This window comes from Dermacentor andersoni, chromosome 1 (genome assembly GCF_023375885.2).
Source record: "Dermacentor andersoni chromosome 1, qqDerAnde1_hic_scaffold, whole genome shotgun sequence".
Classification (NCBI taxonomy): domain Eukaryota; kingdom Metazoa; phylum Arthropoda; class Arachnida; order Ixodida; family Ixodidae; genus Dermacentor; species Dermacentor andersoni.
Window position 1 is genome coordinate 105,905,161 of NC_092814.1, and position 27,438 is coordinate 105,932,598.

General features: G+C 42.8%; 1 protein-coding gene across 1 annotated transcript; it reads left to right on the forward strand.

Annotated features, from left to right (window-relative positions):
• On the forward strand, positions 1–25,475 carry LOC126545553 (uncharacterized). The gene is made up of 8 exons (XM_050193469.2): positions 1–99; positions 475–2,704; positions 3,220–3,320; positions 3,408–4,075; positions 7,972–8,134; positions 20,057–20,114; positions 25,135–25,234; positions 25,294–25,475. Exons 2-8 carry the CDS (start codon positions 498–500, stop codon positions 25,360–25,362), a joined length of 3,366 nt encoding a protein of 1,121 aa, XP_050049426.1. The 5' UTR covers positions 1–99; positions 475–497; the 3' UTR covers positions 25,363–25,475.
• The last annotated feature ends 1,963 nt before the right edge of the window (positions 25,476–27,438 follow it).

The following is a 27,438-nucleotide window of genomic DNA, read 5'->3' on the forward strand; positions in this document are numbered from 1 at the left end:
TGTTGTGCTGGATGTTGAGCGTGAGACCGACTTGTGTACCTACGCTGCCTGCGTGCAGTTCGTGCTAGCACGTATGATGCAGTCGTGCTCGCAGTCTAGGTAAGGCAGCCCTCTACAACGGTTACTGCGTGCTTCTGTATGCTTCTGGCCACTGTTCTGACCGTGATGTTATTTACTTCAACAACTTAGCGAATTCGTTAACGACCTTTAATCATTTTTTACAAATTTCATGGTAGTTGACGTCATTTTTCGCGCTGTAAATCTCACTAGAACACCTTCTTTAACGTTCAGAACTTAGGCGGGTAAATGCTTCTGATTAACAAATCGTTGGACAGTTAGTTATGGTTAGCATGGAATACTTTTCCTACCTCCATGACGGTTAGTTTGCATATCAGCCCAGTACATTGTAGAAATCGTGGGAATATTGCTGACCTTTCAGCTCAGTACTTTCGTAATTCTTTTTCTATCACGCAGGCAAAATGCTATGCTGAAGGGCGATGGAACTACCTCTGACAACGCAGTCAAGTTACCAGTCAGCCTTCTTGTTCCCTTTGTGTTATGCGACACCAGAGGCCAAGTCTGACAGCGAAACGTCGTCATTCTGCGAAAACCAGGCAGCAACATTACCAACGAGCTTGAGTATATCAGACTGCATCGATACCGGCGTTTGTGTAGGAAGTTTGCGCTCGGATACAGCACTGTCGTCGCCACCGACACCTTCTGCAGATACCTCGCACGAACAGGAACTGGAAAATGAATATGCAAACCTAATGTTGCAAAAGTTTTTACCGGCGTTGCAAAAGGATTCGATGGAACCGACTGACGGCTGCTCGACATCGTACTCCGCGCCGCCAGTGTTGATGTCAGTAGCATCACGCAGTACATCGGTTGCAAGTTCGTTTAGCAGCGAGAGCATACCAGTTGTGACTACTTCACAAGGAAGTACTGAACATGGAAGCAGCAGTTGCACTATGTCTGGAACAGTTGATGGAGAAGCACAGTCATGTACAGAAAAAATGCTGGAGCAGGAGCATGCAGCTTCTTCCAATTTTATTTATCCTGGCACATGCCTGTCAGCATCAGAAGCTGTAGTTGCTTCAAAATATGACGTGGGAAAAGGCAACCTGATAAGTAATCAAGAATTGGCCCTTTCTCTTGAGTCTGTGCTGACAGTGGTACCACAGTCCCTGCGGAAGCGTTCTGAAACTGCAGATGTTAAAAGCTTGGAAAGGAAACAACTAATCAAAGAACCCTGTGTTAAAACTTGTAGACCAAGGTATTCAACCTCTTCATGTGGAGGTGCTAGTTTACAGTCATGGGACTCTCACCTTGAAATAGATGCATCTATTGAAGACATTGTAGAAAGTGTGATTCATGAACTGTCCATCTGTGAAACAGAGTTGCAAAGCTGTTCGGGCATGTTTTCCCGGGAGCATTCTACAATAAGTGATGTACCACGAAAAGCATCTCCAGCCTCTCTGTCAAGTTACACATCAAGCAAGCGATTAGAATGGGACAATGGGGCAGACATTGGATATTCTGGCACTAGTGATAGAATACATGGACATGGAGGGTTAAGGTATCATGATATAGAGAGGCACGCTTGCAAGCAAAGTGATGGTGGTGTCATCAATGAGGCCAGTGTTTCTCCTGATGAGAAGATGCACAAGTTTTCTGTGACACATTTTCGTGACGTTGTAGTCCAGACTGAAGCTTGTTCAATCAGAGATGCTGGCGTCCAAGCTACTGCTTCTGCCACAGATCTTTTGTCTACTCAGACTTGTATGAAAGTGTTAACTAAGCAGTCTGATTTGTTAGTATCAGGCAGTGCTGCAACAGATTTGAGTAGTATTGCATCAGCAAAGCAAGAATCTTTCAATATTGCACTTGCTAAGGGTGGACACCAACAAATTGGCAAGGAGAAAGGAGGATCTCTTGTGAGAAATAGGACACCAGACTATGCTTGTGCCAAGTTGAAGCCTGCTGTTCAGCTACCTGTAGGCAGAAAGAGCCTTGAAATGCCAAGGCGTGATTGTGCAAATAGTGTTTCGCTGTGTTATAGCCACAGAACCTTCAGAGAGCATAGGAATCTTAAAAAGAAGCATGCAAATTTGACACGAAAACATGCTTCAGGTTTCAGCCATCTGCAGAGGAGAGATTGTAACGATAACTTTGTTGCTGCCTCTGATACTTCTCATATAGAATCTGAACCTTTGGATGTCACTGGTTTTACTGTTATCAACAACAACAGACTGAAAATGAAATTGCCTACAGCTGTACCAGGACTGGCTTCCCGAAGTGCAACACCCGCTGAGCTTCCCCGTCCATGCAGTGAGCTTAACAAGCGTCGGCTTGATCATTGGCTCAGCTCTGGTTTCCCTTATGTACCTGCAGTGGTGCCACTTGAAATAGACGTCCTACCTCGTATTCACAGTGCTGAACCAGCCACAGAAAAGCACGAAAATTGTGATTCAAGGCTCGTAGTCTCTGGGTCATGCCTCCCATCTGTAAAAAGGCTAGAAGTCACTAACATGGCAAATACTCAGCCTGCTGTAACAGCGCAAGGTACCAGTGGGATGACACGAAAGCGGTACATTGTCCGTCCAGCATCACATTTAGCACCGAAAGCATCCCAGGCCAGCACAGGGCTTTCAACGCATGCAACAGCATTGTGCCAAAAACTTATTCGGAAGGACAAACTTGTGTGAGTACATTGTGCTTGTTGAAGCACTAGCAGCAATTTACAACTTTGATGTAATTAGTGAAATGTTGTTTTGCTTAACCTCTGTAAATGAACCTCTTATCAGTTGGTCAACCTGAAATTATGTACTATCACACCGGAATGAAATGCTAACGAGAAGAAATTAAGAGCACTTCTCACGCCTGATTACTTTGATGTGAAATGTGTGATCGGAATGTGGCTGGAAGCTATGTGCACTCTGTCCAGAATGTCCAGAAAACTAAGCCTCTCTTAATTAATTGCCCTGGCATCGCATCGTACACAGTGGCCAATGTGTAAATGGGAAATTTGCCTTTTAGTTTACTGGTTTGCGTTTAATTCTGCCATGATTGTGCATGTGCTACTGTTCTCAATAAAAATTTCAAATTGCAAGCAAATTATTGACATTCTCTGTAAAATGAAGTGGTTTTGATGAGTATTAACTTAATTGCCTGCAAGTGCTGTGAGTTGGCAGTTTAACCTTTTGAAATGTTTTGCAGGATGGGACTGTCAACCATGTCCTCTTTCGCCAAGATGGATGGCACACCTCCCAATAATCGAGAAGCAAAGTCAACGCTGCTCTCACAAAGCAACACAGAAGGTAAAAAAAAAAAAATTGAATAGATATTTATTCGATTCATATTGCATTGAAAGGCTCCATTGTAGCTTGTGATTTTTGCCTTTCCAGACACTTTGCTTTCAAGATCATATGAAAGTGAAGCGTGCTCTTCGCCAGATATATTGGCTTCTTGCAAAAATCATCAAGAGGGTGGTCAGCACAACTCTTCAGCTTCGTACAACAGTGTCTCTGAAGGAACTTCATCACAGCTGCTGACAGTGAATGGAAAGAGTTGCAAGCTGAAGCGCATGGCTCACAGAGAACTGGAAAAACTGAGGTTTCTTGTTAACCGACAGAGACATGGCTACCTGAAGCAGTTGCAAAAAGAAGTTGAACGTCTGCATAAACTTGAGCAGCTGTTCCTCTTAGCAGACGTCAGCTGCACACCATCTTCAGCAGAAACACAAGCCACTTCACCAGAAGAGGACTTAGCCGAAATTGTGTGTGGAAATGCAGACAGCAACAGTGTTGCTGTGCAGACTTCTCAGTTGCTTCTTACCAGTTGTGATCATGAGGACACTGTGGTCAAGGGAAGATGCTTTGTGTCAGTGGGTGGCGAATCGGCGAAGAAGCAGAGGGACCACCCTTCACCACGGAGGAGGAAAGCTGCCTCCAAGCGTCCTGTAGCATGGGTAGTACCCTTGGGGTCAAACATTCACTACCCTGGCAATAAACAACAAGGAGCATCCACAAAAGAGAGAAACCACCAGGATGTCAAGGAAGGAGAGAGTCTGCAGGTAATTGACACCATTGACAAGATTTGCATCATGCTCGACAATTCATAGGCGGCTTGCATTTGATGTCCCAAATTCCACATTAATGAACTATTTGCAGTCTCCACTGCGTTGCTAGCAGTAAGCTGGATATAAGCAGATTAAATGATGCACACTATTTTGTCATTTTAGGGATTTTCCAGCATGACAGTCATGATATCAGTGCAAGTCATTTATGCTATTATAACCAACTGGATGAACTTGTATCATGATGTTAGAAAACAGTGCTGACAGGCGTAGGATGAGGGAAAGAAAAGAACATCAGCACTGGCACTTGAGTTCATAGGAGATTAATGGTAAGTTGACTTCTGTTAATTGGACCCGGACGGGACCGACAAAGTTGATAGAATTATCCGGCGGATTGAATTCAACAAGATGCAGAAAAAAAAAAACGTCGGAACACACCGCTGATTCATTTGGCAGTAGTTATACTAGTTTAACATGCCTCTGAATCGAATGCACGCTAGCTTTCTATGTGTGCTAAGTAGAAAATGTAGAAATGACTTAAAGCTCCTTACCAAAGTAGAAATATAACGCACCAAATTTCTTTAGAATGGCGGCCGGTTTCCTAAAGTCAGCTTCGCTGCAATACAGCTATGTTATGTGGAAAAGTGTACAAATTCGCGATGGCGGTCATGGTTTTGTATCTCATTTACACCATGCAGGCAATTTTTGGCCCGATTTCTTTAGAAAATAAAAGGCAGGTAAATACCGTAATGAGACGTTGTGAGCTACCATTATTGCTTAAATATCTTCCTAGGCTGGGCCGAAAATAGGCGTTTTTGATGGCAAGTGACGTGTGTTCAACATATTTACTGTCTCCTAAGCTCCGCTGAGACAGACGCTGCCAGTAATATTGCCATTGTTTGGGTCAATATAATTATTCGGTAAATGACAATTCTAGGATTGAAGTAACGAACGTTGGGGCCCATACAAATGCATAAGCGCTAGCCAGGACCGTTGGCGGGGATCGACTGAACTGAAAAATTAAATGAACGGAAGTCTACTGCAGTGAGCAGTTTATTTTGCCACAGAACACACAGAAAAGCAACGGCTAATCATTGTAACGTCCGAGTATTGTTAAAACCAGTTATGCTACAAGTCATTCCCTACCTCAAAACTTTGAAAGGAGCCATGTTAAACATCTGTGGAGATTATACATCAGCACATGGCCACATAGCTGTTCTCTTTGCTATAACACCATCTTAAGAAAACTGTCTTTGAAGGAATTCTTATGCTTTGAAGCCATTGGTCACAATGTGCATATGATGGCAGCAGATATGAAGACGAATGTGTAAGATAAAAGAAAAAAAGGCAAATCTCTCACATAGTGGCATTGGAGACATAAGCCACATGAAAAAGAGAAAGAAAAGCTGTAAAATGTGATATGCTTCAAATGAAGCCATTGTAATCTAACAAAAACTGAAGAAATTGTCTAATTGAAAGGAATAGCTCCGTGCACACTCTTTAGAAAGCCTGGGATATGTCACTTGTGCTTTCATCTGCACTTCTTGCCACTCCTGGCATTATTCTTGTTCATGACATGCCATGAACTTATGTCAGTTACATAACCAGCTTTTCTGACTCAAATTAACTATAATATCGTGGTTCTGTCTGGCATCTTTTCACTGACTGCACTGCCTGCAGTTTTTTTTTTTTTTTTTTCATTGGCTGTATAGATCTCTGGCTTTCAGTCATGACAAATCAGCCTGGAAAGTACACCCTATTACAAAAAAAGTGAAGGCCAGCATTCCATTGTGGACAATGGTTGATTAACCTTTACATTTTTGCAGTAGGGTGTACATGTGGTTTTTGAGCAATGCTGAAATGGGGATTATATTGACTAATTCTGGTTATCATGCCAGTAGAAGTGATAACAAATGGGGTGCCTTTATTTTTCTTTATGACTATGACCAGTTCCTGTCTCATGGAAAAGCTGTTTTCAGGCAACACTTTGGAAGTTTTCTGGTTGAGAGATGCGCATTATGATTAGCAAGCTGTAAAGAAAACCGATTGTTTAGCTGGTAATTGTGCTGACTAAAATGTGAATTTGAGGCCCAGAGTGAAAAATAAGAGGTAGTGTGCAGGTGTCAGCTCCTCAAAAACCACCCGCCGTGGTTGCTCAGTGGCTATGGTGTTGGGCTGCTGAGCACGAGGTTGCGGGATCAAATCCCACATTTTGATGGGGGCGAAATGCGAAAACGCCCGTGTACTTAGATTTAGGTGCATGCTAAAGAACCCCAGGTGGTCGAAATTTCCAGAGTCCTCCACTACGGCGTGCCTCATAATCAGAAAGTGGTTTTGGCATGTAAAACCCCATAATGTAATTTAATTTCTTTTCCTCAATAACCTCGATGCTCGCACTGTTAACCTTCCCCATTTTGCCATTCTGCACCCATGCGGTACTGAACAGTTGAAAAGGCCAGCACTCCCATTGTATTAGGTTTGCATGGTAGCACATGTTGAGTTGCATGAGTGCAAGGCTGAGTGAGTTGTAGACACTTTTTGTGATTCAAAGTTTTTGTTGATTAGCACATGTACTTTGTATAGATGTCATGAGGTACACTAAAATTATGGTTCAGCAGTGTGGACTACGTCACAGTCAACTTGATTTTGCTACTTACTTTTTGATTCTTTTTGTAAACTTTGAGACATAACTGTATAACTGATAAAGAAAGTACACTTGGCGAATGCAATTACTGGGTTTCATTGAAGGGCCCCTGCAATGCAAATTTGTTCAAAATGTGTCACACTGCATGTATTGAAGTACTTATTAATATATCCAAGGAATCAATGTACTGGTTGACTGCATCACCTCATAGTGACTGTTTTCAGGACTGCTGTAGAGGTAGTAGTATCAGCTGAAATGAACCATTACACACCCAACAATTGATAAAACCTGGAGGATGTCACCAGTATTTGCTGATCAGTTGCTGTATATTGGATTATGTTATACTTCACCTATTTAGGCCTTTGAAATCAGTAAAATAAAAGCACTTCAACAAAGAAACATTACTACAAAGTGCTGTAAGGGCACTGACAACCCCATTACGTTCTGTACTTTTGCTGTAAATTTGTAAAGTATATTAACATACCATAGAACATAAGCTTCTTATACATTCATATTTAAAAAAATTATTTTTGCATACTGGGGCAGGTGACTGCAAGCTGTTGCACTGCTGGCACAGAAGGAAAGTGCTCTGATGGCGCACTGTTGCAGTATGGAGAGGACGTGAAGTAAACGTTTGCTGCAACATGGTTGAGCCGCTAGTGACAGCACCTGTCTTGGTGGCCTCTTGTTTAATTAATTTTTCTGGAGTTCAATAGGAGACAAGTTTGCGCCACTATTTCCTCTAAATTATACTTTCACATGTCAGCCGGCTGCGAAAGCAATATTTTTTTTCTTATTTGTTTGCTTTGCCTGGAAGTATTAATCTTCACAAGGAGTATTTCCAAGCTTCTGTACAGGCTGTTATATATATTGCATGACAGAATAGGTTAGACTTTAGAACAGGTCAAATCTGTTCTTCCACACTGTATTTATAAACTAGTTTTGTAAGCTGGCTGTACAAACAAAGGGTACAACTCTTTCTTCACAAGCAATCTTTTGTGTCTATGTGGTATTGGTTTAGTAGTGTCAGCTGCATCAATTATGTTTAGGTAGGTTGGCACAAGAGCACCAGCTTTAGTCAAAAAGCTGTCTAGAAGGCTAAACTTATTGAACACACACCATGAAGCACACAGGATGGGTGTCCGTCCCGTATGCGTCATATTGTGCTCTCTCACTTTTCACTGCTGCAAATATGTCAAACTCCACTTACTGGTTTCATGGTTTAATCAAAGGATGGCTGTTTTTTTAGGAAGCATTTGCAGCCCGCTGTAGCCGCTTGATCAAGCGTTCGGAGGCAAGGCAGACTCAGGTTGCCATCCTGGCTGAACGACGACAAAAGCAGCGCTTAGCACCATTGCAGGTGCAGCTGCAAGGCCGAAATCAGGTGCAGCCTCGTCCACCAGGAAGCTTAGGTTTGTCCATTTGTGTGCTCATAAAAGGATTGACAAACGACGAAACCCAGCCTTAGAAGACGCGTACACAAGAGGAGAGAAAATAAAACCACACATTCTGGGGTGTGGTTGTCTCCTCTTGTGTACGCATCTTCGAAGGCTGGGTTTCGTCGTTTGTCACGCTATGTACCAACAGGCCCTAGCACCAGACTCCTCATAAAAGGACTTTGTGCTGCTCTAGTTAATGTGTGAGTTAAAGAAGCAGATAGGGGGAAATGCAACTATTGATGAACTTTCTTTCTAGGAATGTTCTGGCAACAGACACTTTTTTTCCTCCCAGTCTGCTATCACTTAGGGGCTACAGAAACTGCATACCACGGTCACCCAGTTTGAAAGTTGTAATTTTGTGATGTGTGCAATGTGCAGAACATAGACAAAAGCTCTGTGGTATACTGACTTGCCAAGCTGCTTACATTGGCATTGTTGCAATAATGTGGGGACTATGAAACATGAGGATGAATTTTACTGGCATATCCAGGGTACTGTTCATGACACACTGCATAGATAGTAAGATGCGAGGAAGGGGTGTGCAGCAGTTTGCTGAGGGCATGGTCAGCAACATCTTGCAACAAATCAGCAACACTTGAGGGACTTTCTTTTATGAGTCAAATCCACCTAAACAGAATTTGAGAAAAATGAAAAAAAAAATTGTTATCAGATGAAAATGCAGTGCTATAACGCAATCATATGTCTTGCATGTCAGGGCTAGAGCAACTTTACAGCAAGAAGTAGTCAAAAAGTATGCAGCACATTTGACCAATATTAAGATGTAAAATATTAGGATGTAAAGTTGGCATTTGACTCTTTTTGATTTGAAATATTCGCTTTGATGCGATTTTGGTCAGAAAACATTGTTGAAGATGACTTTCAGAATGGTCCGATGTTATATTATTAGGAAAGCTATTAGAACATTGGCAATTAGGGACACTGCTATGCTTCATGAGTCATATTTGGAGAGAGCAAATTTGTCTCCTTGAAAGCATAGAGAGCCTCATTTGTAATGTCTCAGTATCTTTTTCTTGAGCAGCATTGAAGGCTTTAAAAAAATCAGGAACACAACTTGCCAAGAGCCTAATGCCTCGATCACATTGTGTGGTAAGCACTATCGTATAGGGCGAGTAGGTTTGACTCATTATGATCTGTATACCAGCAGGATCTGGCTCATTTCTTATCAAAAATACGATCTTTGCACATAGTTCATTTGCCTTATTTGACCCATTTCATTATGATACTTTTCCTAGAGGAAAGTTGCCCAGTTTTTCTTGTCATTACTGCTCTATCTCACATAGTTCAGTTTGTGGATTTGGCTCATTTCGGGAAAAAAGAAAAAGAAAACTTGCATGGTAGTGTTGAAATAAACGGGTAAGTCTGTTACTGATTGCCAGGAAGGGGATTACAGCTCTTGGAGTATGGTGTCTGTGATGTATACATGATAGCAAAACAGCGTAGCCCACACATTCTTTCCAAGCCTTGTAAAGAAATGTCAAATGTGCTGGGCTCCTTGTCCTCTTTTTCATATCCTGCTGCTGTTCCAATAGACATATTCTTTGGGGCCTTTGAACAGCTTTAGTGAAGCATTTATTGGAAGACTTCAGGGGTCCCAGTCAGAAGGGTACCTCTGTGTTCCTTGGTTACAAAACTGTGCATTACTTATGAACATGCCATTAGTTCATGCAGCATATGATACACTTCTAGAAGCATGTATGAGGGCTATTATGGTTATCAATTCAGAGCTGGCTATGCAAAACTTTTCTGTCGCAAAAGCAGTTAGTGACTCCCCAGTATATTTGTCTTATATTGGCTCACTGATATTGCCTCACGGCTGCAGCAGAACAACAACTGTTGTGGTCAGCAGCTACCGAGTTCCATGCAGGATGGAGCCATTTGTTGGCAAAGATATATCCTAGACTGGAAGCTCATACTGACATAAGAAAGTACAAGGTGTTCCCAATAAGCTTGCAGAGCTGTCTCTGGCAATTCCTAGGCTGCCCTATTTGTTTTCACAGATGCCTTGGATGCTGTACAAACTATGATGGTGTGTAAAACAGTTCAACACTTGAAAATTGCACCAAGGAGTAATGAATTGAGCTTATGCAGGTCATTTGTTAAAGTAGCCAAGAAAAACATAACCCATATGTAATGAAACAAACCAAAACAGTGCCATCATCTACACCTGCATCGGACTTTAACCATAGGGAAGTCTCATACATGTGCCCATAAGCTTATTGCATTACTATACAGTTGACCAGCACCTTTTGTGTGGCTCACATGGCCGCCATTGCCAACAGTCAACCTCCTTCATACGTGCTGCACCCTTCAGTACGTCCTTATGCACTGAGGGGTGGTGTGAACAGTTATACATTGAAGGATATCCAGGACATCTATACCTATTGTGCGCTGCCTATAGAGGCACCACTGATGGCCACTTAGCGGGTGCTTTTGAAAACATGCTAGGGAGCAGTAGCAGACAACTGTTAGCAGCAAGGATGGTTGAAGTTTGCGGCTGCGATTTCTCTTTTGTTCGAGTGCCAGACTGCTCCTTCTGCAGTGTCATCTGTAGGAAAGGCGCGGATCTCTATGATAGCGGACGTGTACATAGTGTTACCGGAGTTTGAAACAACCAAGTCCGCATACGTGCCAGGTGCGTCCCGCAGACAAGTGTAACAAAGCCCAGGTATGATATGGAGCTCGTGTTAAGTAGCCATTCTGTTTTGTTGACTAATGTGGTGTCTCCATATATATATATATATATATATATATATATTCTACCCTTGCTGCAAAACTGTTTCTGTACCTCAATAATAAGCACATCTTGTTGGCGTAGACTTATATCTCAAACAACTCCGTATGGCACGGTGCTGGCATGCATTGTAGTGATCTTGCTACCTCTGAATACATGTGACATCGCCAAATAACCACCGTGAAAATCGCCTCATCAAGAACAGTTGTGAAATTGTTAATGGAAATGCGTACCATTGTACCATTGTTAATGGAAATTGTACCATTGTTAATGGAAAACGTTACGACACACAAACACAAACCATACCTACAAACGATGCAAGGCAAAAACCTCGTATTTGAAAAAAATAAGCAATAGTTCTGCAACAGGCAACTAGCAACAGTTCAAATTCGCGAAGCCAGGCATAAAATACTAGATCCAAAAATGTGAAATGTGCGACTGCTGGTGCGATGATTTAATGGGCTGCATAAAACCAACAAAATCAGTGCTTGCAAGCCATAGCAGCTTTAGCACACAGCACGATGCAGTCGTGCATCTTAGCTAGAGCAACACGGTAAAGAAGTGGCAAGCGGCATTCAGAATCTAAGCGAAATGCCTCTAACCTGTATGTTGCACAGTGAATAAACCAAACCAAAGCATGAGTATGATTGTGATCAACTACGTTGCTTACCTGTGTAAATGTAATTGAGTGTAACAAACACCGAGGTGACAGAAAGAAAGCGTGGGAACAAGAAGCTTCCCATCAATGGTGGTGAACCATTGCTGCCGTAGTTCCCACCCATAAGTACTCGAGGGGCATAAGTAGAACTGTGTCGCTGGCGAGTCGTGTAGGTACTTGAGAGCCCACCCCACAACAATTGCGTTTTGACATGCCTTGAAACTTCGCCCACCACACACACGTGACAGGTGTTGCTTATTTCACTCTGAAAACGTGAATCAAAGAGAGATGCACTAGCAGTGATGCAGTGATCTACAGTGGACGGCTGCCTCTTTCCTGAGCCCACTTAGTAAGGCTGCCAGCAGTGGCGTGTCCGTTGGCGCGCTCTTCTCATATACTCCGTGTCACTGACTACGTGCAGTGCAGCCAAAGCTAGGAGCCTTTCCAGTCAGTCAGGGAAGCAAACACACAGACAAATAGTAGCCTTGTGTGGTGTGTTGATGTGCAGTCGTGTTGTCTGCCCTCACTCTTCGCGCTGAACTCGCAAAGACAAAACTAACAAGTCAACAACCATCATGCTAGGTTGCGTGTGCTGCTTGTGTTTTGCCTCAAGAAAGCATTGCATGGGCAGACGATGTAAACATTCAGTTTCCAAGTCTTCTGGAAAGTCAGTGATGAATGGGTCATTCCATGCCAAATCAACCAGCGTTTTTCAACCATCACAGATATAGTTGAAAAAATTTCCACATGGTTGTTGAAGTTCAAAACTCTCGCTCTCCCGATCTATGTTTCTTTCCAAAAATTTTCTAGCATTTCAGCAAGAAAATTTATTTTTCTTGCCCAGCTGGGCTAGAAGGCACCGATCAACATTTTTTTTCAAGGGACATTGTATGATCCAGCCATTCAGATGATGTTTATGTCAAGACAATGAAGTGGTGTGACTGCCAAAATAGCCAATTTTTCAAATAGTTCAACACTTCGAGTGTTTTTGCCACCAGCAAAAACTAGTAAAATATCAAAGTTTGAATTCATTTCTTGGAACGCAGGGCAATCCAGAAGGCACGAAATAAATATATAATTGTAACCTGGATGACATAGTATAGCGGAAGAATATTTGAGGCTTTGGAGGTTCAGCTGGTCGCCTGAAAAAGAAACTGTGAAGTTCTTATTTTTTGCAATAATTTTTGTGTTCAAGGTCGGAAAAGTAGCCTTGGTGGTTGGCGTAAAAATATATGTGATACATCATTACATAGCCCAACATGTCTGTTATGCATGTCAGAAGTTACAAAAAGGTTTTATTTTTTAAATGCGAAAAATTATTTTTTGAAATGTTTGTATGTGGATTGCACATACAGCATAAATGTATGAAGCCTTGTCATCTAGCAAGGAGAGATCTTTAATAAAATGAGCCGCAAAAGCTAGTCAACAAACTGTGACTGCCTTTCTTTATTAATACGAAGACAAGCAACAGACTTTAAGTGCCGCAGCTTTGACTTGCATTTTCTTTTTACCCACCGTGGTTGCTCAGTGGCTATGGTGTTAGGCTGCTGAGCACGAGGTCGCGGGATCGAATCCTGGCCATGGCGGCCGCATTTCGATGGGGGCGAAATGCGAAAACACCCGTGTACTTAGATTTAGGTGCACGTTAAAGAACCCCAGGTGGTCGAAATTTCCGGAGTCCCCCACTACGGCGTGCCTCATAATCAGAAAGTGGTTTTGGCACGTAAAACCCCATAATTTAATTTAATTTAATTAATTTTCTTTTTAACATGAATGCGAAAAGTGGTCGCCGAGCACCTCTGACCACGTCAGATTTAACAGGAGGATAGGATAGGAATAAACTTTATTTGTCCAACGGTTGTTGATGTTGGTGCCCGGGGCTAGGCTGCCAGTGGTCCATCGCCTGAGGAAAATCTTTCGAGATCCTCAGCAACGGCCCTGGCCTGCTGGACGGCCCACTCCTGGTCTTCGGGTGCCTCGCTGAGGAGGGCGGCTTGCCATCTCTCAGCGAGGCGTCCCGCTTCAGAGGGTTCTGCTGTTGTATTCCCCCTTCCTCTTCGTCCTTGTTCCACGTGGCGTCGGCATTCCCAAAGCACATGGGCCATATCGGCCGTTCGTGCTCGCACCACGGGCAGCCGGGCGACGGGTGCAGCGCGGGCCACAGGCGGTGCAGGTGGTAGGGGTTGGTGAAAGTGCCCGTCTGCAACCGTCTCAGGTCGACCGCCTGGGACCTGTCTAGGCGCCCGTGGGGTTGTGGATATTTTCTTTGTTCTTTCCTATAGTGACCAAGCACCTCCCGGTACGTTGCCGGAAACTCCTTGACACACATGAATTTTATAGCCAAGCATGTTCAGGCTGTCAAAGAATGGTAACACGCAACACCAGGAGACTGTTCACGCTCGTGTAGGATTTCAGTTGTAATTATGAAAATGTTTTCTACTTGTATCGTCTTATGACAGTCTCTGGGTTCCAGAGAGCAGGGCACAAACTGTTCTGCTCCCGTATGTCGCAATGCATGTTGATATGTCGCACTGCATTGCAGTGTGACATATCTTTTAAAATGCTTTGCGTGAATGATATCAGCACTGTTTTTGGATTTGCTGGCTACTTAATAGCAAATATTTCTATTTGTAAACTGCGTGAAATGTGCATCTTTTAACACTGCAGGACTCCCTGACGCATTTGTCATATATTGATTTTTCATGTGCAATGGCTTTATGGTTTATCAAGCACACACCAAGCACAAGCCATGTTGTGTTAGAGCATGCCTCTCATGGTAATAAAACAGACCACAACACCATTTCTCTGTCATCTGGGTTGCAGACGAAGCGAGCTTTATCGTCTGCATCCCAAGCTGGCAAGCTTGGGCGCACGTCGGAGAAAAGCCGGTGGTGCCAAAAAATTGACGATCTTTCTGCACTTAAAAAAAAATGCTGCCTTTTTGTAACTTCACACATACATAGCAGACATGTATAGCTATCTAATGATGTATCACATATATTTTTAGGCCGACCACCAAAGCTACTTTATTTTATCCTAAACACGAAGCTTTTTGCAAAAAATTAGAACTTTACAGTTTTTTTTCTAGGTGATTTGTTGAACCTCCGAAGCTTCAAATATTTGTCTGCTATACTAGCTGCCATACATGCTGCCATTCTATACAATTAAATAAACCCCAATATAACAAACTTCAATATAAAAAAATTCTCGATATAACGGGGTATTTAACTTTTCATAACCTCTTGTTCATAGAACATATATTTAGAACCTCAGTATAACGAAGAGTGTCTGTATTCGATTTCAGTATAACGAAATTTCACTGCCGCCACAAAGGAATGCCAAGACAATAAATAGAAATTTCTGCGGATGCAGTTGGTCAAACGATTGAATTACAAGCGGCTGCTTGCAAATGGCACCTCTCTAATTTACTTATTTGCATAAAAGCTCTAATTTCAATATAAAGAAATTTGATATAACGAAGCAAATTGCCGATTTTACCGACTTCGTTATATCGAGGTTTAACTGTATTTAATTTCTGCCTTCTGAATTTTTCTGCATTCCGAGAAAAAATGTCAAACTTTGCAATTTTACTCGTGTTTGCCAGTGCCAAAAGCACTCAAGTATTAAAATATTTAGAGAACTGGCTATTTTGGCAGTCACTTAGTCATCTTTCCATACACATTATTTGAACGACTGGATTACACAGTGTGCCTTTGAAAAAAAATGTTGGTTGATCCTTTCTAGCTCAGCTGGACAGGAAAAATAAGTTCATCAAAATGCTACAAAATTTCTGGCAGAAATAAACAAAAGTGGAGAATAAGTTTTAAAGTCCAGTAAACATGTGAAAAATTTTTCAGCTATATCTGTGATTTTCGAAAAAACACTGGTTGATTTGGCCTGGAATGACCTCAATGCTTTCTTTTATTATTTTTTTTTTCAGAGAAGGCTTTCACCGCATGCTTTGAAGTTTTGTGGAGTGGTAAAGTGCGTTGGGGGGGGGGGGGGGGGGGGTCCACGATGATAACACTCTTCAGTGGCAAAGATGGTGGCAGTTCTTCTACAAAACACTTTTTGCGGCGTTGGGTGCCTGTCTCCTCATGACAGCCCGTTGATTTTTTTATTTGTATGCAATGTGCCTTGAATGCTGTCATTCACTTCCACAACATGCCACAATCATGGTTTTGCTGGTAGTTGAGATACGCGTTCCGATAACGTCTGGTGAACTTGAACCAAATCTTTTCATTGCTCGATGTAATTTAGCCACATAAATCATGTGTGACTCTCGGAAGACCATCCAAGTGAAAATTGTCCTGCCTAGAGTTGGTCACAGTCATTGCCTTTTCAAGGCCAGACTCCATGTGGCTGCACCTTGGCCATGGGCTCGGCTTCCTTTGTCCAATTGCAAGGTGGCCGCTTGCTGATCCTTGTCGTACTCATAGTTTACATGAGTGCTGAGGGCATCTCTAACATCATTCTTCAGACCGGAGACTATGCTTTTAGCTGTCTGCCTGGCTGGACTGAGCTCAAAAGCAAAGTGATCTGCTGAACACCGTGATGCAGGACGAATATGATAACCTAACAGCCATGTGGAAGCAAAGGTGCTAAATGGTCTTACACATTTTCCTATTTCTAGGTCATTTGTGCAGCGGGAATTATAAGTGCGACATTTTGTGAAGGCTTCATAGCTTTCTTCCGAAATATTTAACCCTAATCTCCAATTAACGAATATTAACACTCAGTTTCATTTAGGCTAGTGTATGTTTACCTCAATGAAACATATTATCATTTACATTCGTATGAGTACTGAATAAAACAGAAACAGCACAACACAAGACGAGCAAGTAAAGCGCACAGGACAGAGTGCTGACTGGCAAACCAAATGTTTTATTTGCAGAAGCAGCGTATAAAGACATCATGGAAGAAAAAAAAAAAGAAGGATAAGCGTTAGCCATGGAGATAATCCAGTTCTTTTGTTGATAGCGTGAGGGATGCAGAACTGATTCAAGCATTGCCACTTGTGAATATGTAAAAGACCTAAAAAATTTCCTGCATGCGTTAGCTGACAACCATTTCAATCACTTTCACCCTTCACATCTTCCAATTATTTCGCACTTCTTAATCCTTTCAGGGTAGATTTTTTTTTTCAGCATATGCGACCGCCCAGGGTCAATTTTTTTATTGCAGATTCCAATTCTTCTGAGGGACCTATTTCGAAATAAAATTTGCCGTAATTTTCCTAGGGTGACCGTAAAGTGAGAAAGAAATATTTTGCGTTGGTATATATGTACTGTTTATTCATGAATAACAACAATAAAAAAAAGAAAATAAACTTATATGAATTAAAGATTTGATGCATTGTTATACACATAGTTCAAGGCTTAGAAAATGCGCACATGAGAATATTTCGCAAGTCTCAAATGTTCCTGCTCTTGCACTAATATTTATGTCCATAGTGTAATCGAACTGTGTAGGTGAGCACATTCAAGAAAACTGTGTGGTTGTGTGCCCGTCAAAAGAGCAAAACGTGTGACAAACTTCAGCTAATCTTCATCCAATCGCCAACCAGAGGCAATTAGTTTTCACGAGTCTCTCAAAAAAGAAAAGAAAAGGAAACGCATGCTCAGCGGCATCCTTTCTATGCGTGCCCCTGTGAGCACTAAACGAGCAAGAAACAGGCGGTCGCCCTTTGAGCGATTAGTAACGAGATAGCCATCAGTTTTGCGAGTGCAAGAAGCCGAAACCGCCTGCAGAACAAAACCAAAAGCATCGCCCGCCTGTGCGCGTGCACGTGCGCGAGCCAATGCGCGAGCGGTAGTATTGGCCTTGAGCTCCACCACTGGAAAAGCTGCCGCCACCGTCGGCGTGACGTGCTATTAGGGATCACGTGGACATAGCGTCCGCGTCGGCTGCTTCGGGAGCGCCGAAGCGAGCTGAAAACGAGAGTTTAAATTCCCTCGTACGCTGCGGTCCTCATTTAGTGGCGAGATTCTCCCGCTTCGAGTGTCTCCTTTAACGCTTGAAAGCACCACAATAGGTAGTGGCTGCCTTTGAAGGCGCGCAACATGGTAGGCTACTGCGCGGTGCCGCAGTGCCGGACGTACGCAACGGAGCCCAGTGTCAGCCTTATTCACACGTAGCCGCAGGACAAGAAGCTGCGTGAAGCTTGGCTCGCGAAACATAAAACCGGCAAACAGCCATCGACTACAACTCGGGTATGCAGCAAGCACAGATGCGAGGAAGATTTCTGCTACGGCGCCGGGTCTGTGATGTTCGAAAAACGCGCACTGAGACGCTCGCCCGAGTCCGCTGCCCAACTAATGTCATGACGGTTTGTTCTATGAACTTGTCGATGCTATAGATACTGGCAAGTTCACTGGAGTGGAAAGGGAGCGGTAAGAAGTACATTAAAAAAAAATCATGGCATATGGTCATGTTTGTGTTATGAATTAATGCACGCTGAGAACACCGATAAACATACAGTGCGACGCAACTCGAGAAATAATATTGAAACCTCCAAGAATTTAGAAGAGGAAAAAAAAAGATTGAATCGTCGCGACGGCACATCATAGTCCCCTCCCCGTCAAAGTCTCTACTATGAAATTATTTTTGAACAACTCTGATAGCGTCCACGCAACAATGGTTGCTTGTATACTGTCAAATGCTCATATTCTGCGGCCTAAAGCTCATAGCACGGTGCGAGAACGCGCACGCGGTGAAAGTGAAACAGTGCGCGGACAAGCATGCAGACGCGCAGTCGGTCGCTGCGAATCTGTGCGATCGCTGCATTGAGGCATCATTCTATTACACTCCATTCAGTTATACAAACACTATAAGAACATATTTCACATAGTTTGCCTGCAGTGTTTACCTACCTTTCACGCAAGAAGCCGGTTCGGGAGACTCCATCGTGGCAACCACGCGCAGTGGCGTTCACTGTACATATTCGGTAAAGAGATAGCGTCTGTAAACGATTCTGTGCTTTCAGTTTGCCCATGATTATTATTTAGACAGTAACAAACTTCTCTCGTTTTGAAAGTACTTACAGAAATGTCCAGGAGATCTCGTGCGTGGTGTTTTCAGTGAGCGCTGACAGCAAAAACTATGAGGAGCGCGCCACGTGATCCCTCATACTACGCCAGCCAGGCGCTTCCGATAGATGGCGACTCCGTAACTCCTCGCCGCCAGTATAGACGCGCCGGGGCAAACTAGCTCTAAAACAAACCCTGCAACGAAAACCGAGAGGGGAAGGCGCGAGAAAAAAATTCCCTGTATTCCCACATAGTTGCAGCACATGCCAGGAAATAAAAAGTTAGGAAATAGGCGCACTTTTTAAATGTACAGACGGCGCCATAAATATACGGCATCGACCATTTTGGACTTGTTTGTGGTGCCGTATATTTACATCATTGACCCTGAAAGGGTTAAAGATTGGGGTGCTACCACGCCAGTTACAGTGGGCAGTTCGATGACTGTGTGGGTTTCCTTTTAGTCAAGCGGCATGCCCGCACAGGCGATCAATAATGCACCTTCCCATCTGCCCGATATAGCAACATTTATAATTGAGCGGGATTTTATAGACTAACTGCGTTGTACAGTCAATGAACACGCGAACATGATTCTTGTAGTAGTTCTATAAGTACTATTAAAAGCAGTTATTTAGGTTCTAACAAAGCAACCCAAACCTCCTTGTGCAGTTAAGCCAAAACAAAGCAAATGTGCCATATAGGATGTCAAATGGCATATTCTTGCGCATCTTTGGCTGCCACGGCACACCCCATACTTTCCTCTCCACAGAGTTGGTGAGATGGTGTATAGCCCAATTCTAGGGCTATAACATGTGGCTATGGACAACTCAGTATGCCTGTTCACTCTGCTTTGTCCCTTTCTTCATCTACCAATTTTACTACAAGGTGGGGTAAATTGAGACAGAGGACGAAATGCATCATTTTGAACTTGTTCCCATCTATCTTGGAGCTCTGCAGTTTGATGTGAATCTAAGTAGTACAAACTAAATTACAAATGCACTTTGCACCGTCATTAAGATCCAGCCATGTGATCTCACTAGCATCTTGGCTTGCCAGTTGCAAGCAAGCCAAGCTTTTGGCCCAAAATGGCCATGTGCGTTCAGAATGTGCCATTTCCAGTTGCTCTTGCTGAATATTCAACATCTTTGCTAGCAGAATAGATACATTAATACAAGCAAACAGATATTGCTTTTGCTATAGCTGATATTGTCTTGAATCTTGCAGTTTTGGTTTCATTTTAGCAGTGCAATACTCACTGAAATAAAGCATGGCTAACCAAATTTTGGATTTACTTTGTTATATCTGGTACTTTGTTATATCCATGTTTGTTATATAGATGTTCAACTGCATTGATGTAGAGTGTTAGGCTGAGTGCAGCTCCAGCTTGGACATTAAATGATAAGTGAAAATGGAAACCCTGCTTGATTGTGCCTCTCTTTTTTCTTTCTCTACCAACAAAGGAAGAGCCTCAACAAAGAAGACATTTACACACAAGGAAATGAGAGAACAGACTGAGAGGTAGGTTTCTTAGCTTGTGAAAGTGTGAAGTTAAAACAGTTTACTGTGACAGCCGTTAAGGGGACACACGGGTCTTGGAGGCCAAAAAATCGTGGAATAACTTTTTTTGCTTACATTAATTTTGGATTCTCATCTCATGCATTATCTCAGAAATTTTCATGCATCTTGGGCCAATGTTTTGGTGGTAATGGCGTTTTGTATCGCATCAGCAAGCTGTATTTTTACTGATGAACGCGCAGAAAAGGGCTTTTTTTCCGTGACGCATAGTTGCTGTTTTAAGTTTCCGACCCCAGCCATCTTGTCTTGTTTGAAAGAGCCACTCTTCTTATTTACTTTTCGTGCCACCGCTACTCTGCGCTGAATGGGTATGAAAGAAAAAGCCAGCGAAAAAGTAGTCCTCATGCGCAATTCCATTCGCCGACTGATGCATGTGACCGTAAGCACGCCATGCCATTGGCGGAGTTTCGCCATCATCTGCTCGGGCATGTGAAACTTGGCACAAAACGATGTCAAATTCAGTCTGCTGCATGCCATAAATTCGGCGAACAGAAGAAGAAAAGAGGGGTTTTAAACTTTCGAAAATGTGCAGTAGCTTTGGAAGATGCCTGCAATAGTTTGCTGCCCGTGCCGAGTGCCACCGGAGCCTCCCCCCATGACTGCGAAATAGGCTTAGCAGATGAAAGTGGTTCTGGCAGTAGCCAGTGTTTGTGTGGAATTCCAGCACAGCTACTGCAGCCCAATGATTTGGAGAAAGTGAAGAAGGCTCAAGAAAAAATTGCAAGGCTGCTTCAATACCGGCTACCAAGCAAAAATCGGATTTTCTCGCTCGTGCTTATGCAGCCGCGGCTGGCTCGGATGCTGCAATTCTATAAATGCTCTGCTGTCTTGTGGAAAACGCAAGTTGTGGTGCCATAGGTGCTGACTACGGGGGGGGGGAGGCACAGGGCCCAAGCCCTCCCCCTCCCCCCCCCCCCCCACACACACCTAAATTTTTCACCCACATCATTTGAGGTTTCTTTTTACTTGCCTCGACCTTTTCACTTAGAATTTTATTGTGGCCAATAGCTTACTGTATCGTTGTTGGCGTGGACGTGCCCTACTTTTAATTCATACTTTTGCTTTATTTCTGCAAATCCTGATAATAGGAGGATACGCGCATTAGAAAACTAGCGACAGCTGCCTCACCCCTATTTTCCCACTTCAACATTGTTTTAGATTTCCCCTGTAAACACCATGCACATACACAATATTCTTAAATATACACACAGGACAAAGTTTATTATATTTTTGAAAGAGAAGGAGGTAGCCAATTAAAATTTTTTTCTAAAGGTATGGATAGCCTATGCCTAGAGAATGAATATGTTGCTGTGTGTTCACCTCGCTTCAAATTGATTTGCATGTTTTTTTGACCCTGAAAAGAAAACCTGACTTCAGTGGCCCCTCTGGCAGAGTCTTTTATCAATGCCATGTGAAATGCATGTGTATGATGTGTCTCAGTATTGCTTCTCTTTCCAGTAAGCAAAGCACTGAGTAAAGGTTCTTTTTTTCTTATTTCTCTCAAAACATGTTTTTGGTCACTTTGCTTGTTTGCTGTATGAATACCTTTAGATGTCGGACGGCTACATTTCTTTTGCAGGGCAAAACTAACTGTATTGAGGAGGCAATGCTGAGAGCAGATTTTTTTTTATGTTCAGCTCCAAATCGCTTTTTTTATTTACGTTTACATTTGCTCTTATTACTGATATTGTGAACATAGAACTTCAGTAGGCTTTAAAAATGACAAATAATTGTTCAATTTCGAATCTGTTTCCAACATTGCTGTCCTTATGCACTGTAGTATCCAACTATATGTTGTTCACAACTTTCCCTTTAGCAGGCAAGTTTTAATTGCTTCGGCAACTACTATGTATATGCAAAATATAACTAGATATTTAAAATAAACACAAAACACTGAATGAGCGTGTGCAGTTTTGTCAGATTTGATCAAGGAATAACAAAGTTATCTCAACAACCCATGTCCCCCCTTAAAGGGCCCCTCACCAGGTCTGGCCATTTTGAGCTGACAAGCGCAGAGCATACATGGCACGATAACAATTGTGTCTGCAAAGTATTACATCGTTACGCGCCGTGGAAAGATCTGAAATTTCAATCCGAATGCCGTTTCCCTCTTCACTCGCGGCCGCCGCGCTCCAAAGTGGACGGTGATGCAGTGTGACGTCGCTCGTGGTGACACGCGACTTCGAGAATTATTCAAGACATCTGTTATCTGTGCGATCTGTTGCTTGAATTGATGAACTAAGTTTAGAGAAATAATAAAACACAAACAGAATGTCTGCGTGTTTTTTGTTTTACTTCGCTCCAAAGCAAGAGAGATGTACTTCCGCTTCGTCTGCTTGTTCCCACGGTCGTGCGGTCACGTGCACAGGTACCGAAACTATGCCATTTTCTGCCGTGTTCCAGCGGCGTGATCACGCTCTGCGATCCGCTTGTTCTGCCTAAGTATTCGTGTAGCACTGAATTATACCGCTAGTAACGTTTCCTTGTGCACAGCGCGCGAAATCGTGCACTGCGTGAACGAGACAACAGCTCGCGTGCGGCGCGGTCAGCGGAGATGGGTACCGCAGGAGAAAAAAAACAAAAAGAGAGAAGTGAAAAAAAATGAAGGCGGGGCCTGTGACGTATGCGTCACGCGATCCTCGAGGTCTGGTATGGGAGAACGCAAGGTAGGAATTTAATTTGTGAAGGCTAGACAGGGCGAGTGGAGAGAGTGTCTTGCTTGGCAGTGGAGCCCGCCTGCTGAAATCATGGGTTCGCGGCACTGAAATATTTCTATCTCTGCTATTAATGAGCCGATTTGAAAAATTTTTGCGGCAGAACGCTCCTTAAAGAACACGTAACAACTTCCAGCATATAACCAAAATTTGCTATGGGGCCTGGTGAGGGGCCCTTTAAGTACTCAAAATTGGGTTTGCCTTGTCCGTTTGTCCATCCCGTTATGCTGACTGTAGTTGTCATCATTGACAACAGCGATGATTTTTGTCATTAGGCCTCCTCATCATCCTCAGCTTCATCATTGCCACAGCATGAAGAAAAATTTTTTTTTCACCACAGCGGCCATCACAGGGATTTGAGCCTATTTCAGTCAAGCAACATCCATTGGGGGAGTCAAGCGCACTAACTGCTGAGCTATCGCATGACAACTGTGCTGGGCATTTAGTGCAAGGCTTAGCTCTCCACACAGACTCTGAGAGCGGTGGCGTCTGTACATGTATTTCCGAGGCCAGACCAAGCAATATTGTAGTGGATGAGGATTACATTATGTGGCACCGCTAACACACAAGTCTGCTATTTGATAGCATTCACACACTGTGGGAAACGGGAGAAAGAGTCCAGTATAGGGCTGTTTGTTAGGGGGGAGGTATGCGGTCGTAGAAAATTTATTAATTCAACATAAGAAAAAAAAAAGTGCTGTTGTGGACAAGAAAGATATTATGTGCATCTCATAGAAATTGTTCTTGATAAGATGGCAGTATGTTTTCCTGCAATTGGTCATTGTCATGCTCGTGAAAGGTGTGGCGACAGCACAAAGGAGGCAGACAGTGATGATGATAAGCCTCAAACATGGTATACATACCCACAATAGAGGATACGCTGAGAATTAGTTGGCTGGTGGGAAACAACAGCTACGTTTCTGTGGCACTGCCACATAGTTTACATCATGGCTTACAGAATTTACAGCTGCCAAGTGCCCAGTATAGCAGCACTGCAAATGTACAAGGAAATGAAATCACTCAAATCTGATAGGTGGCACTGCATTGTTTTGCTCGTGACATCAGCTGTAGTAGACATTTTGGCCTCATGCAGAGTTGATTACCCCAGGCGGGACTCGTAAAATGAGTCATTGAGTCTGAAAATCACTACATAGTTAAGACAGTAGCTGTCTCCCTACCTGTGGCCTAAACATTGATTTGCACAAAATATGAATATAAATGGTGTAAAGAGACTTCAAGTTTGAAGGTCATCTCAAATTCCATGCTGCTGTCACGTCAGGCAGATAGGTGCTTGGACGTTGTCCTACTGAAAAACTGAAACAAAGAAATGTAACTGTGTTACACAAGTTCTCGAAACTTGTTGCACTGGCCACAAGGCCACCTCACCTTTATAACACAAAAACAGAAATAAGCCTGATGCACCAAGATTACCTGAGAAGTTTGCAGTCAGCACTTTGTCTATTCTTATCCTTGTCCCGGTGTTTGCTATAATTCATGGAACACTAAATAGCTTGGTCTTGAACCTTGTTGAGCATTATCTGAATCACCATTGCACACATGTTTGATTATGTGTGCGAGCAATGTGCGGGATAAAATTTATCCGATCTTTGTTTGCTACCGCAGCTCTGCATTTGTAACCCTGTTTTGCAGCAATTATTTCTACTTATCTTTACGCTATTCTCGTGTACAACTTACAGTGATGGCCCCCTTACTCAGTGCTCCTCATGGGGCCTGTAAAGTATCTTGAAATAATCTTGAAAAACAGCTGTGAGTAAAAGGTTCCATAAAGCTGTACATTTTAACTAAATAAATCTAGCCTCCTTAGACAGGCAGAGACTGAGAGTTCCACAACATGCAATACTATGCCATACAAAAAGGAAGTTGCATACATCACAAAGAATAAAAAGTCCGAGCTTACTTATCTAATCAACACTATTCTTTCTGTGCTGTCACACAGTTATAAATATGTTTTAAATATTGTAATGAATATATATTTTTTTTTCATGTTCTTACTCTAAATTATAATGCATTTTAATATGACCACAACCCTCCACCATAACAGTCAGCCCTATAACTGCTGGGTTCTTGTCTAGTTTGCCATATTGGGTGAATCAATTATTTGAGGAAAAAGCAGGCAAGCGAATATAAAACAGTGGTCTTTACTGTTGGAGAATGCTGCTGTTGCAGTAAATTAGTTCAGAACCGAAGGAACTGCTAAAGTCTGCTGTCTTTTATTTTTTATTTCCTAGGGTGTATCAAAAGCTTCCTGAAGTTATTGACTCGAAAACAAGGTTGCGTAGAGAGCAACAGTACAGAACAAACCGTCTTATGGCACAGCTGTACAACAAGGTAAGCCTACTCCATTTAAAAATGAGTGTCCTTTACAAGTGTTTTCTTTTGTATTTCAGGCCATTCAAGAGAAGGCTTTGACAGGCTGCATCAACTTTCCAATTAACAAGCCATTCACTAATCTTTGAATGGTTCAGCAATGCTAGCTATTTGAACTTGCAATTGGTGGTGATTTAATTCTGCTGTATGTGATGTGTATACTTGGGATGTAAATAAATAATTGACTGACCTTCAAAGAGAAGTCTTTTCCTTGTACATACATAATGGTTATCTTGCTAATTAGCTAAAGTGGAGTATTGATTAGAAAACCTGGCTTGTGTGAACTACAGTTGAGCGTCGGTATTGTAACCCTTGTTAAAGTGGATGACTTGATTTATGGCCATTATTTGTGGGCACCAAACTTTTCAAACCATTTGTCCTCATTAATATAAAAAATTACTGTCTGAACACTGGACAAATGAACATAACCCATAGAAGTACACATATGTTTGTCTCATTAATATGGCCAGGACCTCCTCTAACTGAAAGAAATCGAAAGCTCCATGAACACTGGCAGCAAATGTGCATGGCATGCTGCTGCCACCAATACGTACTGCTGTTGGCACGACGGCACGGCCAGCGTCTCTACCTCCGCAGCAGCCACGTGATAGCTTCGTTATTCACATGCTGTCTGAAGCGTAAGTGCTTTTTAAGACAAAAACTGGACCTTCCATGTCTTTCGCGCAGAAGTCTGTGGAGACAGAACAGCCGTTTTTTCTTACATGCTAGCTTTGTCAAACAGCTGCTGCAGCTGCCCCTACTGCACTCCTATCCTGTTGTATCATATCTCCGAGTTAAAGTTCTGTCATTGGGAATTCCATCAGCATCAAACTTGCCATCACAACCCTCGTGACCTGCTAGGCTCTTCAACTGCATTGCGATTTTTAAATATAGTGTTAACTGGAATAAGCACTTAAGTTGTTCAGATTTTGTCGAACGTCAATTTCAGTTTGCAGTGCAATATGCAGAAAAAACTTCTGGCTATGGATTTGCTTGATTGCTGCCCCGTGCACATACTTATTCACCATGATACATTTATGACTTGGCACTCATATTCTGGTGAGCCCTAACATTGAAGTAATGTTATTGTCGAACATGACATGTTAGTACAACATGCATAACAGAACTGCAATGTTATAATGTTGTGTGCTACCTGGGTCTGCAGCAGTTTCTGCGAACGAGGACAAGTGATATAATACAGGGTGTCTACCAACCGGGAATTGTAAGGCATTTTGATTAGTCTGCAAATACTCGGCGAAAATTCAGGGAATTTGTGCTTCTATGAGGGAAAATTACCTGTAATTTTATTGAAAGAGAACGAAAGTCGCGCTAATGTTGGCTCGAGTAACATAGAGGAATCGTAACAAATCGTCTTTGACGCCGTGTCGCCAGTTGTAGGTGTTGCCAGTGTACAGTCAACGACAGATTTTCAGGAGGCCCGATTTTTTGGGAAATGCCCGATAATTCGGATGGCATCGCGGCACCACTACGTACCCCGTAGAGTGTATAAGAACGTCCGAAATATCGGACGGGACAACCCCCCTTCGCCGTCCGATTTTCCGGACTTTTTGCCGTGACCGCAGGTCCGAAACGGCATTAATCAAAGCGACCACCATCGCCATTTTTATTTTGTTGTCGCCTCGAACCGGCGCACTCGCACGCAGATCCGCTGGCGGCCGTAGCCACCACCGCGGCAACGCTAGGCCTAGCTGCTTCGACGTTCGCTATTAAGCTTCTTGCCGTTCGGTGCCGTATTTTTCATTCAAAGAATTCGCCGCTGTCAGCGACAGCACCGACTCCGCCTTTGTAATCTTCGCGACTGGCTTCCAAGCTCGGAAAACACGACGCGTTGCATAATGCCCGTCATAAGTCGGCTTCGCCTCAATACTGCAATGTTACGCGGGAAGCATACCAAAGTATTGCGGCGAAGCTTAAGAGGAAGCTTTAGCTCGGGTGCTCCTGTCTAAATAAATGTAAAAGGAGAATTCGTTTTTCTCGGCAACCACTGCACCAAATTTTAGAAGGTTTGTTGCATTTAAAAGAAAAACTCAATCTAGTGACTGTTGGTTTCGAATTTTTGATTTAGGTCGTCCACTTTTTTATTAAAAATTGACAAGTGAAAATTTTGGAAAACGAAACTATGAAGATTACAACTCTAACACAGC